Source organism: Chaetodon trifascialis, chromosome 1 (assembly GCF_039877785.1).
Source record: "Chaetodon trifascialis isolate fChaTrf1 chromosome 1, fChaTrf1.hap1, whole genome shotgun sequence".
Taxonomy (NCBI): domain Eukaryota; kingdom Metazoa; phylum Chordata; class Actinopteri; order Chaetodontiformes; family Chaetodontidae; genus Chaetodon; species Chaetodon trifascialis.
In genome coordinates, this window is record NC_092056.1 from 17366800 (window position 1) to 17386060 (window position 19261).

Sequence of the window (19261 nt, forward strand, 5' to 3'; positions counted from 1 at the left end):
CAGACCTGTTGGCTCTGTAGGCAAACTGCAGGGGGTCCAGGAGAGGGTCGGTGATGTCTTTGAGGTGTGAGAGCACAAGGCGCTTAAAGGACTTTTTGACCACAGAGACCACCATACTTGAATTACCACAGTGGCTCATTTCAATCCAATCTTTTAAGACCAATAGCTAAACTAGACTGTCATTTACTGGTGCTATGGCACACTTGCATTTACTTGCATTTTGCATGGAAAAAAAATTGTAATTCAAAACAAGATGATATCGATTCTCTTACCAGCTGAGAAACACTGACCTTGTGCCGTCAGTATGTTCAGGCTAATGTAGTTTCCACAGAGCGGAGAATCGATCGCCTTGAAGATGAGCTACCAAGCCATGGTCAGTTTGGGGATTGCTCTGAGCAGATCCTGTCCCAGCTGATGGGAGCAATTACTGCACGGAGGGTGAGGGGAAATGCACAGCATGAGAGGTTACACCAGTGCCTTGTTTTTATCCGTCACACTTGCACAACACCAACATCACTGCAGGACATGAGAAAATGGAAAAGGCAGCTTTATCACAACTTTGTGTCTTAGTCTCCCAAATCTCCCTCGTCTATCTTTTTGTTCTTTATCCTCTTTCTATTCCCTTTTTTCCTCTTGTCTCTCCACATTAATTACTTAGCAAGTGCAGTTGTAATTAAGTTAAAGGATTAGGGTCGGAAACTGTTGCTTTTTTAATTGTAGTTTAGCTGACCTGGGCACATGAAAAGATATATGGACTTTTAACCCAAGTATGGTTCGCTTTATGTTATCTCTTTTCTTACAATGAGATTGTTCAGTGGCAATGGTTTATTGTAGACCATACACTTGGTTTTCCCCTGATTTTGATAATAATCTGTTAAGTGGTTCCAACAAAAGACTGAAATGACTCTTGTCTGATTTGTTATTCTTCATCTCCCCATAGTTTCCTGATAATAAATCAATGATGACTTGATTATGTCAAAACCAGTATGGCAAGGAGGATTTAAGACTTGAATAGAAGTGAATTGAGCCTGCGATTTAGCTGCAGTTCCAGTACTTATATTATATCAGGCACAGTCCACTACAAATGGCCTTAAATACCGCACATGCAGGAGAGCAAAGCTCACATTATAAAGAGTCAGCAGTCCCATATAGTGCCATGCAATGTTAGTAAAAAACACAGTAAAAAATCTAATCAAATGAGCCTAAGATGCTATACAACCTCAATTTTTGTATATGTGCATGTAGCATTGGCGCCACACATCAGAGTCTTCTGCATAACATTTAAGGGAAGATATGTGTGATTTGTTCATCTTAATACAATTGTCATTCTAAATTGCTTCCCACTAAGTCTTAAGCCAACTAGATAAAGAAAGAATATATGATATGATATATGGATTGTATGATGTATGCTAGGTCAGCCACTTTAAATATTGTATATACAGTCTCTGTTCACAAAAGTAATTAGACACCAATTTAATTAGATCAGTATACCACAACAAAGCACTGAAATGCAAAACAAGTACAGATACAAGACACTCGAAACCTCATCAGAATGTAAGAGAGTACATAAAGGAGGCCATACAAGCATGAAGCCCAAATTGCAATATACATTGCCTTTATTACAAGATGTCGGTTGAAGTTAGCAATTAATCACATCATTGAGGAAAACTGACACTGAACCCTTGCTTTTGATTTCTTATGCATGTGCAAAACATCTCATCTATTTCACAGATAATGAAAAAGGCTGATAGTAGAAACATCAGTTCTGTTGTTTCCTGCCTGCATTTTCCCTCCCTCCTCTGTTTCTCCCTTCTCCTCTCATCTCCTCCTCTGCAGCGCTGGAGCGTGGAAGGAGGCGGGGACGATCTCCTGGCCGCTTCTGAGCCGCACCTGAGCGGCATCAGCTCTTCAGTCGCTGGCTACTTCAGCCAGCTCCTCCACCTGCTCAGTGCCTGAAGATTTCCTTGCTCTGCTCTCACGTGTCTCGCCACGCTGTGTGCCTTGTCTCCTTCCTCGCTTCCAGCTCCAGTGTCTTCTCGAGTTTAGTTATTGTTCATTCGTACTGTTTCCCTGTGAAGGTGATTTTTGTTTCTAGAGATTTTCTAGTTTTTCTCATTTTGGGGATTTTGAGTTTTTCTACAGTTTCTCGTTTAGGCTTGCAGCATAGCATTTTTAGTTTTGTCTTTTGCAGCCTACATTGCCTTTTTCCCCTAGCAGTGATTTTTGTTGCTCTTTTGTTTGCACTTTGTTTTGAGAATAAACTTTGTTACTCTGTCTCTGCAGCCTGGGTCCTGGCCGTGCTCATTGTCGCACGTACCGTAACAAGTTTCCCTCTTGGAATTCTGCATAATCTCATTATGAAGGCAATTAAATTCTGGAATATCTTTGTTTTCCTTCATGAGACTGTTTTATTCATGGGTTCCCCTTTTATTTGTTGTACAATACACAGGATTAACAGAAGCTATAACGGTTGCATGGACAATGTGGCTCCAGTCTCTGCACACAGCAGAAGCACAGAGACACAGGGCAGCTGCAGCTGAGAAGTATTTATGCCATAAGAGTCTTGTCCCTTGTGTGATGTAGCTTAGATGAGAATCTGCATCACAAAGTCTCAGAGCATTGTTCTTGACTAAATAAAGGTATATTTCTAACTTCTGGTGAAGGTGGAGAATCTGATTTAATGGGAGATTCTATAGTATTTGAGTTCTTCCCCATTAAGGTTACGAAATAGCTTCCTGGTTTTGCTTCTGGTTACCCAGCAACCTAAAAGTGACAACATACACCAGTGCATATCTGGACTCTAGTTTCCAAACTGTCCACTGCATTGCCTGATAGTGTTCACACACCGCTGGACCTGTTGTCCTGAGGTTGAAATAGGCGTGATGCAGAATCACAAACGAAGCTCCGGTTCAGTTCACTCAGGAGGACTTTTCTTTTATGTGCTTCGGCCTGTCCCTTATTTCACAAACCATCCTGCGTTCATTCCTCTCACACATGCTCACTCATAATTTCTTTGCTGTCAATTGAGACTCTCAGCTGTTCTCATCAGCTGGTCACATCTATCCAATGGCACAGCGACACACCCTCATTGTGAGCCTATCATCTCGCTGCAGTCTTTTTAGATATGATGCTCTCTCAGCATTAGTTCTTTCATGCTGCTGCTTCATGTGCACCCCTCCACCTCATGCCCCTCGATTACAAGATGTCCCCGTAGAGTCTAAGCTCCAAAGATAAGACTTAATTATCACATATTATCTGTCATAATAAATAAATTATCTTTACTTCATTCACTTGTCTCTCCTGATTGAAACATTCCTGTGTGCTGATCCACCCAGAGTCAGATGAGAAGAACACAGCCACCTTATACTTATGCTTATATACAAATAGGAGGGCAGTGGCACATCATCAAGTCCTGTTTACAAGGTAGTTCAATGCAGCAAGTCATCTGGCTTTGCTCTATCAACCTGTAGAGCAGCGTTTTATGATATAGCCACACATAACTCTACTCTCTGTGGCAAATCGAGCCCTTTTCAATGGCTTCATAGAACTAGAGTTATGACTCAATATCATCCTAGAGTGAACGGCTCCTCTGTGAAAAGAGTGGCTTTTAAAGTGTTACCAAACAAATTTCATTCAGAATAGACAACTGCTAATGTTGCTGCGCATAAAGAGCCATAAGACTTCTCAGTAATCATCTGTGTAAAGGTCAGACAGATGATTATATCACCAGGTAAGATGATTTGTGAAAAGAGTGCCTCTACCCTCCCTGTTACCATCAGCCTGGCTGGATCACAGTTGTACAGCCGAGCAGAAATGTGTCATACACAGCGCCCACTAACAAGACCTTAACAAGCAACCCACACACCCCTGTCTCTGCAATGACAACCCACACCCACTCTCTCTTTTTCTCCCTTTTAGATGATTTTCCATCATGATACACACACGGTGAGGTGTAATCTGGGGCACAGTAAGTGGACAAGGTCATAGTTATTAACCAGATGGCAGCAGCTGAGGGCTAGTTGTCATGAAGGCACTATGGGAGAGCCATGACACTCATACTAAGGACACCTGCATTATTCATCTGGAGGCCCACAATATCAAGCCTTCTACAGCGAGCAGCCTTCATGTGCAGGAACGTATCTATGAGAGTGAGAGATGGGACAGAACAATGGTCAGGCAGACGTTTAAAGGAAAAGGCAGTTTGTTTGTCTTGCTTCTGTAATGACTCTTTAATACAACCCCAAGGTTTCAGGAAATAAACACATTTTTCTGAGTGGATGTCAACAGTGTTTACCATGTGGCAAACTGTTGTAGGCTTTATATCATGGGAGAATGGTGAGGTTAAAAATACAATGAATGCAATTATTTTTGGAAATTTTACACAGTTCAATACTTAATTTCCCAGGAATTTAAAGCAATTGAACTGTGATAAACCAAAGCAAAGGAAATTAAATCTGAATAATGCAGGTACAACATATATACATTATTGTTGTTTTCAATGTATTAAATTATCTAACAGTTAAAGTTTAGATGTTAAGATCCTCAGTCAGGTGAGTACTTCCCTCTTAGCTTGAGAATCAAACCAAACTGTACATCCAAACTCCAGCAAACCAGCTAATTGATTACAGTTTCCTTCAAGTGAATCCTCAGTGCACTCTGAAATGATGTGTTACATGTTGTGGTACCTTCTGTTCACACACACACTGCAGATACAAGAGTTTTAAATGATGAAGCATTACTGTCTGTTACGAGCTCTTTCCACTGGGTCTTTAATGTAATAATACAAATGTGATAAAGAAATGGAAATATTGTTTTACATCAAGCTGTCTTCCACAATGTGAAAGCACAGAACACATTTGTTTGAATGACTGTAATATTGTCATGAAAAGGCAGTGTAAATGGCAAATGGCTTTCAGAATCTGAAGGTCTCGTCCTTTTTGGTTGTTTTGAAAATACAATTACTCTGAGGATTGTGCGCGCTGCACCTTTGAATGTTCCATTAAGAGAGCATACGCTGCACTGTTTGTAGCCTGAAGGACAGTCTGTGCATGTGACAACAAATGAAAGACATTTTGTTGTAACTTTCACTCACCATCAGGCCCTCTCACCATCACACAAGGCAAATAGAACAACAGAAGCCCAAATGTAACGTCACTATAGGCACAGTGGAGAGAAGTGCTGAGTGTGAGCAGTTCATGAAAATAAAACGAGAAATGAGTATGAAGGCAACTGTAGGGGGGCATTAAAATAGAGCAGTTAAGTTCCTGGTGACTACTACCTGCTCACCCAGTGAGTCAGACGAACTCCTGGATGCAAAAAGATCGTATCAAACTCACAATCACTGTTCACGTGCAAAGCAGAGCCACAGCACATGCTGCACCCATCCATCACTGTGAGGGGTCATTTTGAATCGAACAGTCGACTGCTCACCACCACCAGCAACTCGCCAACTTATCAGCAACACATTTGAGTCCTTCCAATCCAGTGGATTATGTCAAATTAAATTGATTGCTCACTGCAAGGAGAACCATTGCAAACATGTGCTGTGATAATGTATTTCTATTTTTTTCTGAAGTAGCTGCTAATTGGCTCTTGGCTTTTTCAGAATGCTTTCAGAAATGTAGTTGACTGCTTTTTTATGCATTGTTCTTTGAATACTCTAATATTAGACAGTAACAGAATTTACATGCTGCTAAATAAATGACAGCTTTCTCAGATTCTCTTGTTTTCCGCCATGTAGAACTGGGAAAGTCAGGCAGTGTTTTTTTATTTTTTCTCATATTTCCCAGAATGAAGTCAAACAAATAAAAATGATGATGAAGAAAAAATATTGCACAATTCAGTTTTAATGCACACAATCATTAAACTGTCAAAGATCAACAATAGTTTTTAGTTTTTTAACTGAATAATATTTATTGATAACATTTAACATATTTTGCTTACAGATATTTTGTTTAGAAATCAACCGTCACTGCACATCAACTGACAGAACAACACATCTTATTCCCAAAAATTAAAACGGAAACAAACAAACGAGGAAAAAGATATCCCACCAAACCATGACCTCATGCACCAATTCACCACCAAATTAAAAACAGTATGGCAGTTCAACTGGTTGTAAGTACATTGTGCAAATACAGACTCACCTCATTAAAACAAGTAACAAGACCATGTAAAAAACAGTAACTACTGTATAAACCAGGGATAGCACAGGCTTCAAATATCTGCATATGCCTGTTGTTTTTCTTTAGGGACATTATAGAAAAAGAAAACATCCATCTTTGCGGTCATTCAACATGCAACTGATCCAGCTGAGCCGAGCTCGAGACAGTTTGTCGCCCTCTTTTCTACAGTAGTTTATCGAAACAATCGCTCTTCTTTTCGGACCATATGTGTTCAGCGCTCAGCAGCACGTCTGTTCAAAGGTACGGCGGAGGCTTCAGGTTGATCGGTGCCCTTATGTGAATTGTTGCTCAAGGCTACGGAGAAGGAGGCGTCTTCAGAGAATTACAGGACCCTCCCTGGCTACTACCTGTGGTGCCCTGGTACTGCAAAGGAGAGTCAAGCAGAGAGAATGTCACAACAGTTAGAGGTGTGTGATGTGTGTGCAAGAAAGTCCTCTCTCACACGCTCTTATAAACAGCCATATTAAATGAAACCAGAGCCAATATTTTCAAAATCCCAGTGTTTCATCTTGGAACCTCCACCCAAATGTACTCACCACCTGCAGAGTTATGAATTGGGCAATAAAACAAACAGCGAATGTCTCTCATTTCAGCTTTGATTTCTGGGAGGTTGGTTTATTTATGTATTCACTCAGCTGCATTGGAATATACTGCACGACTGTGGCTGATTCATTTGGCAACTGCAAGCAAAAAAATAAAAGCTTTCACAGACAAAGTGGCTTACTTGGCAAACAAACATGTAAATAGACCTATCAGCATTTTAGGACTGGAGTGCTTTGCAGTTTTGGGAGTAGCATGAGGATGAAGGGTTTGTGAAGACAGAAATTTGACTAAAATTAACTGCGAAGAAGGAAATCATAAGTGCGGTTTCTTGAGGCTCCAATGAAGATTTCAGTCCTATATACTCTGACTGGAAGAAACATAACAAGTTCAGTTTCCAGTTTTCTCTCACTGTCTCTTTGTATTTTCAGACCTTTGATGTGCACACAGATACACACAATAAAGCTGTTTTCTCAGGCTGAGAGCACAGGTCAGAGATACCATCCAGCAACTTCTCAGTGTGACTTCCTCGTCTCTGCTGTCAGAAAGTCGGTTCTATAGTCTCTCTTCGCTTTCATCCTCCCATATGCAATTCAGTAAACCAGTAAATCCAAGGGTAGATGTTTGGGTAACAGCATTTATTTTATTTACCAATTATTAAAACATGAAGTGCACACAGAGAGCTGAGTGGCTTTCGTCTGGAACCTCATGTACCCATGCCTGGGGCTGAATCACGTCAGAGTTTTGTCTGCTTTCCCTCTGCACTCTGATCTAAGAGCAGAAAGACGAGAAGGACTGAGGATGAGTGAACTGGCACACTCTCTAAGACAAGGGCTCTGTCTTTTATTGGCACCTGTCAGACTAGTAATTTAGAAGTAAAAATTCTGGGTTTAAAACTTTTTTGGGGGGGTCTCAAAAATAGCACAGTTATCAGCCATTAGATCCAGACGTGTGCTTTCTTTCTTTTCTCTGTGGATGTTTTGGAGGGAACCACCTTCTTGTCACTGAGGATGATATATAATGTTTCTGGGCTGTCCTGGCAACTTGCTTCTATCAAAAGGCAGATTTTTACTTCGATGTTCAGTCGCTTACAGCTATATTCTCATTGCCGCTGACCAAAAATCTTTTCACAGCTTCACTGTAACAACACACTTCTGTATCACTGAATACTAATGAGCTCACTGTGCCTTAATGACTGGGCAGCGATAATCTTAATCACTAATTCATTAACATGTTTTTTTATCCAGCAGTCCTCTCCAGCCTTGGCAAGATTTATTTATTTATTCATTGCTATAAAATCTTTTATGTTGAGCATACTTACTATTATTTTTTGATATAATAGATTGAACATAAATGTCCGAAATCCATTTATTTTGTCTTTTAGTATCTTTTTCCTTTACCCTCAATTTCTCCCATGCAATGTGTTAAAATTGTTGCCTGTGGCACCATATTCATACGTCCACAACTGAAGTCTTACCAAGTGGCTGTAGATCGTCAGGAGGTAGGTCGTCCACTTATCAGAAGGTTGGTGATTCGATCCCTGGCCTCATCTTGGGTAAGATACTGAAGCTTTAGTCTGTGCAATGGGTGTTTCAATGGTTAATGCTTGTCATGAGCCACCGTGTGTGTGTGTGTGTGTGTGCGCGCGCGCGTGCGTGCGTGCGTGCGTGCGTGCGTGCGTGCATGCGTGCGTGCGTGTGAGAATGCGGACTTGTAATGTACAAGTGCTTTGATTGGTCGTCAGACTAGAAAAGCGCTCTATAAATACAGTCCATTTACTTTCTGTTAGTGCTACCATGACCCACATTCATCATAGTGTGAATGACTGACCCTTTCGATGATGCCCCTCATGATGCTTTCACCTGTTACCAATGAACCTGTTTACCTGTGGAATGTTCCAAACAGGTGTTTTTGGAGCATTCCACTACTTTCCCGGTCTTTAGTTGCTGCTGTCCCAACTTTGAAACATGTTGCTCCCATCAAATTCAGAACAAGCACAAATTTACAAAAATCAATGAAGCTGATGAGGTCAAACATTAAATATATTGTCTCTGTAAAAAAGGGATTTGCAAATGCTAACTCATTTTTTATATTCTGCACAGCTTCTGGTAAATGGACTGTATTTATATATAGTAGGCATTCATGCGCTCACACACTGATGGCACAGCCTCAAGAACAATTTGGGCTTCAGTATCTTGCCCAATGATACTTCTACAGTACATACAGGCTGCAGGGGCCAGGGATTGAACTCTGACCTCTATAGTGGAAGACCCGCTCTGCCTCCTGAGCTACAGTACTTCATTCATTGTTACAAACCCTTTGTTCTAATTTTCCTGGCTGAGGTCCAAATCCTGGCCATGTAACAGCTACATAATAGATTTGACAGTGTTGGCAGCAAATTCTGTTTAACAAGAACAAAAGTGTGTATCCTCCTGTGAACACGAAACACATCACACCCGTGACAGTAAAGTCACCTCAACGAGAGGATGCCAGTGGGCGACAGGTTTTCGAGGATATGTGAGCATTTCACTCCAGTGGTCTCGACCGAGGCTGTCTGCATCGTTGCCAACTCGACACACACCAATGACCTCATTATGGCCCACACTGTAGGTGCAGGAGAGAGAGAGAGAAATAATGTGATCACGACCGACACTGCTCCCAAAAATAATGATGCATTACGTCTGTGTGTGACAATAAAGCGAAACAGCCAAACTATCTATGTGAAAGAAACAAAGTCAAAGTTTCGAGAATCGTTAAAGTGTGCTTTGAAAGTATTTTATCCTGCAGCAGAAGAATTCATGCAAAAGAGGTTGAAAATATTGTATAACTTATGGAAAGCTGTGTAAAAGCTCCTGACCGGTCATAGTCCATCACTGCAATCAAAAGGCTGATCTGCTCTATATTTTCTGGAGGGACATCAAAGACAATGGCCTCATTATAGACTGGATTCAGAGTGTTCCTCTTCGTCGATGTCTTCCTCTTCTTCAGTCTGCGACCTTCACACATTAGTGAAACCTTCACGTATGGATCTATGAAAGTCAGGGAAAAGGAAAGGCACGACATTCATTTTCATTCAGGATACATGCCAGTGAAACTGCAGTTAGTCAGTCAGTTTTTAATTACCAGATGCACCAGTGATATCCATGGCCTTGAGATTACGAGCCTTTATCATGGTGATGGTCAGCCTGCCCGCAGTGGGCAAGTAGCAGAGTGAAAACATGAGGTCGCCGAGGTCCACGTTATCCTGAAAGACAATACAAGACACATTTACTCTGCCATATGCTTTATCCTGATAATACAATACTAATATTGTGTCTATATTGGTAAAAGCAACTTGACAGTCACTCTATAAATCATAATAATGAGATTATTTCTAGCACTGGTGCTCTCATTACTGTACGCCAGCCGAAGGTGGAGAACAAGGGCATGGTTGCCTGACATTTGGTTACAGAGTTCAAACATCTTTCTATTAATGAATACTCTCCTCTGTCACATCACTCTAATAAAAGCCTCCCACGTTTCACCCCACATGGAGACTTCTGTTCTGCTGCAGGGAGGCAGAAGCTCACTTATCACTTGCTCTTAAAATAGCTCCAGTAAAGATGTGAGAACCAGGAAAGCACACAAACGCGTCTGTTGAGGACAAAACTACAGTAGAATCTCTAGCTGATAAACTGGGATGTCGGGAAGAGAGTATTGGTGTGTTGTCTGGTTGCTGTTATCTTTCAGGGTAGTCGCTTGTAAAGGGAAACCCAGGAGGTTTATTCGTGAACATAAAACCTGAGAACTACGAGTCTGCGGTGGTACATTGATTTTCTAGAGCTCCTCCATTAACTGTGATTGAGATAATGAGATAATTTCTCAAATACATTGGGAGATTAAACTAGATTGAAATGAGCCTTTCATTGTTCTGAAAATCCTGAACTACAACGAACAAGTGGGAACCTTTTCATGGCCAATGTCAAGCAAGCTTTTATATGCAAAATATTCCCTTTTGTATGCTACAAAGATGCATGTTTAACACGCACTTTGCAACTTGGTCTGCTTGAGCTGTACTGTATAGCCAACTGTTTGTTAGCCAAAGTGCAATGCGTGCTAGGTGCTAACTATGCTTGATCACTTAGCCAGCACACCTTGTAGGAAGGGAAGAGACAGAAATGTAATTGCTTTCCACTAATTAAGAAGGACAGGTCTATTGGCTCTCTGCTAGCAGGAGCAATTAATGACTTATGGCATTTCATTTTTGCAGCAAGTCTTTAGTGTCTCACACATTTAGACACTGTTGGGTGACTGATTTTAGTTGACAGAACTTTGTTATATGAAAAGTAATCATGAAAAAAGATTTTATGAATATAAGTATATGTAGTACCTTTTGCATAGTATGAGATACATCGCAATAATATGAATCATATAAACACCTACACACAACATCAGTCCAAGTAAGAAGAAGTTTAATTGAACTGTAATTTTATTATGAAAATAGGTCTGGATTTAAAAATGATGGCGATGTCTTTTGCTCTCATTCACACGACACATGACACACACACACACACACACACACACACACACACACACACACATACTCGTATTTGTCCCTTTTTGGGGCCCCACGTTTTTTACCCAATTGTGGGGCCCACCCTTTCCAGTGGTCCCAGACCTCTGTAAAAAATCAGGCAAGCTTAAAAAAAAATAACAAAATTTTCAGTCACTTTAGATTAGCCATATTCTAAAATATTTTTTCTACGCTAGTTTTTTTGGTCACTTATGGGACACGTTTCTAGCATTTGTTACTTGGGGGGATCCACTTCCACACACACACAGATATGTCAAGTCTTTCTACCTTAGCAGGGACCAAAAACTAGATGGAGAGAAATGGAAAGTTAACATCAAACACTACAAGGCAAAAGACACAATCAACAGCAGAGGGGAAAAGTGCCAGAGAGAGAAAAGTGCTCAGCTGGTTCAGAGAAGCAGCCTAACAACACCTGCTGTATATGAAGCAGACGCCTGCTTTATCAGAAGAGAAAAGGAGACGGCAGAGCAGAAAGTTGAGTCCTCCACTCCAACAGAGACAGCACTGCTTCCTCCATGCTCATCTAATGTGACTCTGACACAGGCTGCACGAAGGCCTGGATACAGAAAGAGCAGCCCTCTGCACAAGAACTACAGCTGCCATTGCATTGTGCTCTGATGTTAGATAAGAAGCTGCAACATACTGACTACAAAGAATGTTGGACAGAACTGATTACCAGCAAAATATTCTCTGCAGTGTGTCAAGACCTGTATGTTGGTCCACAAGGAGCAGCAGCAGCAGTTGTCCTGCGTCTACAAGTACAATCCTCCTCTGATGGACAATATCTGAACATTTCTCTGCAAACATACTGTTACGTCAGAGATCCCCCAACTCTACTGCCACTCTCAAAAGAACACAGCGTGCCACTAAGTCAAATACCAGATAGATTATGGTCACAAAGTTAAACAGATGCAGGGTTAGTAAGGTCAGCACAGTCATTTTTTAGTGTGCCACTACATCCAGACTTACAGTATCAGTTTACTTTCACATATCAGGGACAGCAGTATACTTTCACGTGTCTCACATAAGGCTATGTTCAAAGTCTGTCAATATTCAATAGAGTATTATGATCTACAACACTTAGAACTCATGAGCACTGTATTACATTATATGGATGATCTACTAGTTTGTAGCACCCCCAAAGCGCAGTGTACACACAACTCAGTCTCGGTTCTGGTGGTGTTGGAAAAAGGGGGGCATAAAGTAAGACACATTGCAATTTGTCAGTCACAAGTTGAATGCTTGGACAGACAGCTTTGTGTTAACAAACAAACTATTGCACCCTCACAAATTGAGGCAGTGACAAAAAGCTCCAAAACTGCAAACGATGGGGCACATGCTACCATTCTTGCGGATGGCTGGTTTCAGTTGACCTTGGATCTGTGATCTGTGATCATCAAAACAACCCCACTACGCGGCCTAATCCATGCTGCAGGTCAGACAAACGGTTCAGCTGAATTGCAATGGACTCCAGAGGCTGTAGGAGGCTTTGAATCCCTGAAACAGGCCATACAACAAATGGCTCCAGCACTTGGTGACCCTAACTATGCTAATGTTTTTCACTTGTATGTTGCAGAAATAGCAGGATATGCATGTGTGGTACTGATGGAAGAAGCTCCCACTGGTAAGCAGCCTCTAGCAAATTATAGTATTAAGCTAAGCTACATTGAAACAGGCCTTCCTCCTTGTTATCAGGGGGTGGCGGCAGCTGCCTTTGTGTAACCCTTGTTACAATATACGCAATATGATAACAGAGCACAGGTAGGTGATAGTCAATAATAATACCTGGACTAGTAACAGAAGACTTTAAGTTCATAAGAGCCCTTATTTTTGAATGTGCAAAATGACATACAAGCGACAACGGTGTGAATTTTCTGTGGCCACTTATTATTGCAAATTTGTCAGACAGTTGAACATACAGCATTTAACTGGAACAACAACGTATGGAACATGACAAACTAAAATAATAAAGCCTGCAGAAGAAAAAAAAAACCTCTGCTCCCAAATTTATTTTTTGTGTTGGGGCCCTTTCTGATCAGTGTATCAGTGTCCTACCACACAGTCCGTGAGAGAGGGGGGTATCAGGAAATCCCTCGAGGTTCAATACCAGTGGTTCGACTCAGCTCGCACTGGGAATCTATGGGTCTTGGGATCCAGGAATAGCATCTGGATCTGGAGAAACCTCGCACAAGCCCAGCGGGACGGTGAGACGTGGCTGACTGCGACCTCTTTTTAATGTGTCACCAAAAAACCTGACCTATAGGCAGGTCAGATGAGATCCAAATGGCTTGTTACATTCATACACTGTCTACATAAATCATGGTCACTGTTCACTCCTTAGCATTAATTAGTTCAAATCATGTTCTCAACATAGTTTAGTTTTGTTTACAACAAAATTATATCTTTAGCTCAAGTGTTCAATTGTAAAACTATAAATACATTCAAAATGCTTTTTATAATCAGATTGAAGAATTAAATGCACTGTGGTTACATTAGTAACTAACAAAAGATCATATTTCAGAAGTAAAACAAAAATAATACGAAGTTCCCTTTTACTTTGGTCAAATTTTGCATTCAATGCAGTAAATATTCACAATAACTTAGAGGCATTAAGGCTCAACGTGCAACGTGCTGTCTCTCCTTGCACCGGTAACAGTGAGACTGCACTAAATATTAACTTCTTTAATTACCAGAAACAGGAAATAAACAATCAAATAGTCTCATCAATATATATATATATATATTTTTTTTTACAACATCTGTAGCAAACACAGTTTAGGAAAATAACATCTCCCTTTGTAAACAACAATCAAAATAATCAGTATCTCATTAGTTAACACATGCCAGCTGAGTGGCTAAGCCTGAGCTAATATCCCATTAGCATCACAAAACACAGTCTCAGGTAGCTAGCACCATTAGCACCTTTTCACTGCTATCTGCACCAATTAACATGAATATCAGCTGCTTTACAATCAAACAGGTTAAATAGCGTTTTCACTCACCGCTGAGTATGAATCTAAGAATGAGCTTACAGCATTTCACCTCGCCAGATCAGCAACTATCATTTAGTCTTTCACGCTGCTTCAGCGGATGACATTATCTCTTTATCTATGGGACAGCGCACGAGGCAGCTAACGCGACACGCGTCCGTAAACCGGAAGTAGGGTCACACAGCAGAACGAAAAGGCTGATCACCTGGGCTCACGGGTGCCACTGATTGGCTAGTTTGGGAGCTTGTCTAATGGAGCCTTTACAGCCACTTGGAAAGTGCAAAATTGCTTGTGTGCAAACGTTTTGTCATATTTTAACACTTTAATGGGTTTAAGGTATTTTAATGATTATTCAATGAATAGCTTATCTCCCAATTAAAATGAATAATTTCAAAAGGGACAATTACAATATTAAAGGGATGTCATTTAGAGCCTGGGCTACATTTGCCTTCCAAAAAGCACCAGCCATTACAATGGGGCATTCAACCATTTTGTATATGTCACATCAGCTACATGCATTGATCACAAGCCCCTGATTTGTATTGATACAAGCTTGAAGAACAGGCTATCCTCCCAGCCCCAGAGCTCACTGTTCAGCAATGCACCACAATTAATCCTGCCACACGGATGGGCGTTGAAAAAAAAAAACTAAACTAAACAAACAAACAAACAAAAAAAACAGCCACTACAAGATTTATATAATCAGCCTATACCAGCACAACTTACCTATTTTGTGGACGGTTCCTGTTGGGATGCTGCATGAAACCATGCTGGTTATGCTGTAATACAACTGCATCTGAATGACACCTTTACTGAGGTGCAAATCATGAAATGTGCTCAACCTTGTTCTGCACAGCTTGCAGAAATCACTGCAGCTTGTTGCCTGGCGGCAGGAAAAACTTTGAATGTTTATAATACAGACCCACAATATGCATATGCAGTTTGTCACATTCATGGCATCATTTGGAAGCTAAGAAGGTTCCTAAGAGCAGATGGCACACCAGTAACTTATGGCCAAGCCATCTCAGCTCTCTTAGAAGCACTACACTATCCAAAGCGCTAGCCATAATAAAATGTGCAGCTCACCAGACTACAAACACTTTGATCGCTAAGGGTAACAACTTAGCAGATCAAGCTGCAAAACGTGTCGCTACATCCACCAGAGGAGAGGGACCCTTTAAGGTTATCCTATCTACCCCAACTACTCTGAAAGTAGAGGGCAAGAGAATTTGGTTTCATCTAGATCTCTGCTGCAGAGCCAGAGATCCAAACCGAGCAGAAAGGGACGGCGACGCCTCCCATCTGAAAATTAGACAGTCTCCTGAAGACTGTATAGGAGGAGGTGATGAAAGCAGATCTACACTCGGTGCAGGAGAAGGAATATCAGCACAAGCATTCCCACCAGAATGTGACTCACTTAGTTTTTGATTGGCAAACAGGAGAATGGGTCAAGTCTACAGATGACTAAATGGAGAGCTTTGGTTATGCTAACTTTAGGCGTAAGCCGATCAATCTCTATTATAAAAGATTCACCCATAAAAGATCAACCTATGAGAAGTAAAACAGAACAAAAGCAGACCACAGAACGCACTTTGGCTGTAGGCTCAATGGTAGCCATCTTCGGGAGGATACCACTGAATAAAACAATTACACTCACATATGTCAGATCAGCTCACTACAATCAAACACTGATATTAGGACCAGATGGCATGGCACACACATATGAAAGCATGGCAAACTCTGATTACAACACATACCTAAATTAAAAATGGGGAGGAAATCATGTAGAAAATGAAGAGGTAAACACAAATCACAGGAATATCATAAGGATTTGCAAAGACTATTAGATGTGTTAGCATTTGGGCCAATACTGGCAACACGATCATGAACACATGTACAATATTTAAACATTTCTGTTCATTCTAAAGATTTTCCATTACCACCATTACCCTTGGAGATTCAGATTGAATCTATAGAAACAACAGCATGGACAGAGAAAAGCTGTAATCTTTCTCAAGGCATCAAAGCAGTATGTATTTGACGTACTTTAGAATATAATTATGATTTAGTAACTCCTGAAACTCCTGACCAACTACCGCTTAGCAGTAAAATCACACAACATGAAGTTTCACTGTGTTAAAGGTCACTTATGCTATTTAGCACACATATGTTGTGGAGTGGAGTGGAGTGGAAGAGACATCAAAAGACTATAGCCAGAAGTACATATATGCAGAAGATGAAAGCTTTAGGAAAGGTCAGTGTGCATATGTGTGTACTGACACAAGCATGTCTCTAGTAGGGAAGTGGCTGTACTTCTTAACGCAAAGTAAAAAAATACATGGGTCTTTTGTCATAAGGTAGGGCTTGTGTGTCCACTAGTCTCTCCATATCACTCTGCGAAAGACAGACATGTCTGACTGTCCAAGAGTTGACTGGCAGTATGACCTGCAGACGCCAAGTGGTTCCATACGCCCTCCTCCACCTTATCCATCCCACTGGCAAACGCAGATGACAACTGAAGTTCCACTTCGAGGCTCCGAGGGAAGTGGATGAGCCACCCGAGGTATCCTCAACCCCCATCAAGACCAATGGACAGCCCGATGCCAGTGACTACCCAGAAGACTGGAGGAAGGAGACCAGACAACGCCTTCACCAATAACATTACTGTGCACTCCTATGCTAGTACGTCAACCATGCTTCAAACCCAGTCACCAAGGTTGATGTCATTGCTATTACAGCCACAAGAGTAGTAACACCAACACTGATGAAGGAGAGGCTGTGACCAGTTAAGCTGGAGCCTCCAATCATGACATCCCTGTACCAGATTCTTTGCTCTCCCTACCTTTGGCTGAGTTCAGGCTCCACCTGTTTGACAAAACGCCTGAACAGGCTGCTTTCCTTACCGATCAATGTCGAAAATACTTCTCACGTGAAGAGGCAAAAAGAATGTGCTTTCGTACCCAACAACTTGCTGTGGAGAAATTTCAATGGGTGGAGGAAGAAAAACGCCTCCTCCTTGAGGAAAAATACCATTCTGCGATGAAAAGATGAACTCAAAGCCACCTTCAAGTGACAAGTGGCAGCAATCATCCACGAGGAGGATGAACACATTCAACTAATAAAATAAAGTGGGCGTCATTAAGATGCTGGATGTACAACAGTCTAAATCACCACCCTTCACCAGACCTCTATGCATACTCTCCATCTAGATGTAGTATAATTTTTTCTAACAGATATGTGATGATATGTGATAACTGGAGAAAATATTGTAACCAATGGTAGTTGAAAGTAGTTGATTTGTTGAGTATGATGTTGTTATGATGTGATCTTGTGATAGCAGCTGACTTGCTGAGAGTGATATCGTAATAACAGCTGATGTGCCGAGCATGACACTGTAGCAGAAGTGGAGAAATCATGAAATCAACTAATCTCATAAGGAATCCTTATCAGCAGAGACCTTGCAGGTGCCTTGGCAGCCGCTTCTTCTTCGTGTGGTGAACAGTATGAAAGACCGAGTGCAGACCATTGTAAGTTGGAGTTCATCAGGATTGCACTGTGTGTGTTTCTGAGCGTGTTCCCCTTCACTGTCAACAACAAAGTATTTTGCTCCTCAGACTTCTGACTCCTGCAGATTTTTCCTGAAACAATTGGACAGCTGAATTTGAGTGCATTCGGCCTTCACATTCCACGACAATATCAGTTGTTTCTGTAATTTTTTATTAACAAAAACATGCAAGGCTGCATCACAGGTTTACATCCTGCATCTCCTCTCCTCAAATTAGGGAGGGCAGTGATAACCAAAAAGCAATCACCTGCTGAACATGACTCAAATGCTGATTATTACAGTGAGCTTTGACAACAGGAAAGCAGTCCAACAGCTACTTGTGTTGATAAAAACACAACATAATAACATAATAGCAAAGTACTTCACTGCCATCCAGTCTCGACTCTTCAGAACTTGAGGTTCTACAGTGATGCAGTGCTGACAGTCCTTCTTCCGTGGACTTACCTGAATGGGCATAAAAAGGACAAGTTACAGAGTTGTAAGAACTTTAACTTGTAACTACAACTGGAAAAAATCAGATTGATTCCATTGGTACAAGTACTGACTTGGTTGACTTGGCCTAAAAGGGGATCTCACTTCAAAATATTTTCTTCATCATGCAGCAGCTCAGAAAGTGCATTATGGTTATTGTAAATACTTTAGTTTGGATGCTGAGAACTGTTGTCCTGTATGTTAACAATCACTTATAGAGGGGTCCATACGGAGGGCCCCATAAGGACATGAACTGAAACTTGGTGTGTGTGGAAGAGAAAAGTTGGAAAACCCTTTTGTATGAAGAGTACCTGACAGGGCCCCATTAAGACATGATCTGAACCTTGCGTGTGTGAAACTAGTCTGTCAAGTTATTAGTGCACTCTGTGAAGAACTCAACCACATTCATTCTTTCCATTACCTTTGGTCCATCATCTTCAGCAGCCTCATCATCATCAAAAACCTTGGAGGACAGATCAACAGGAGGCACAGCCATCTCTACTGCTGCTGGAGCCTGCTTGGAGGTCACCTGGTGTTTAGACATAAAACAAGAAGACAGTGAGCTCTGACAGGAATCATGATTCTGGATATACTTACACGTCACAAAGATATTAGAATCTAGGGCCCCATGAGGTGTCAGTCTTGGAGGTCTCCCTATCTTAACATCTAAAAAGAGGCCTAAAAAGGGATCTCACTTCAAAATATTTTCTTCATCATGCAGCAGCTCAGAAAGTGCATTATGGTTATTGTAAATACTTTAGTTTGGATGCTGAGAAGTGTTGTCCTGTATGTTAACAATCACTTATAGAGGGGTCCATACGGAGGGCCCCATAAGGACATGAACTGAAACTTGGTGTGTGTGGAAGAGAAAAGTTGGAAAACCCTTTTGTATGAAGAGTACCTAACAGGGCCCCATTAAGACATGATCTGAACCTTG

At 41.2% G+C, this 19261-nt stretch overlaps 1 protein-coding gene across 1 annotated transcript in view; it reads right to left on the bottom strand.

Moving 5' to 3' along the window:
- Positions 1-5828: 5828 nt before the first annotated feature.
- Positions 5829-19261, bottom strand: part of syt9a (synaptotagmin IXa) — a 34471-nt gene continuing 21038 nt past the window's right edge. The window contains exons 4-7 of the mRNA XM_070968343.1: positions 9849-9969; positions 9583-9754; positions 9200-9329; positions 5829-6548 (exon numbers count right to left, since the gene is read on the bottom strand). Of these exons, the coding sequence (XP_070824444.1) occupies positions 6480-6548; positions 9200-9329; positions 9583-9754; positions 9849-9969 (492 nt within the window). The 3' untranslated portion in view covers positions 5829-6479. The remainder of the gene's footprint in view (positions 6549-9199; positions 9330-9582; positions 9755-9848; positions 9970-19261) is intronic.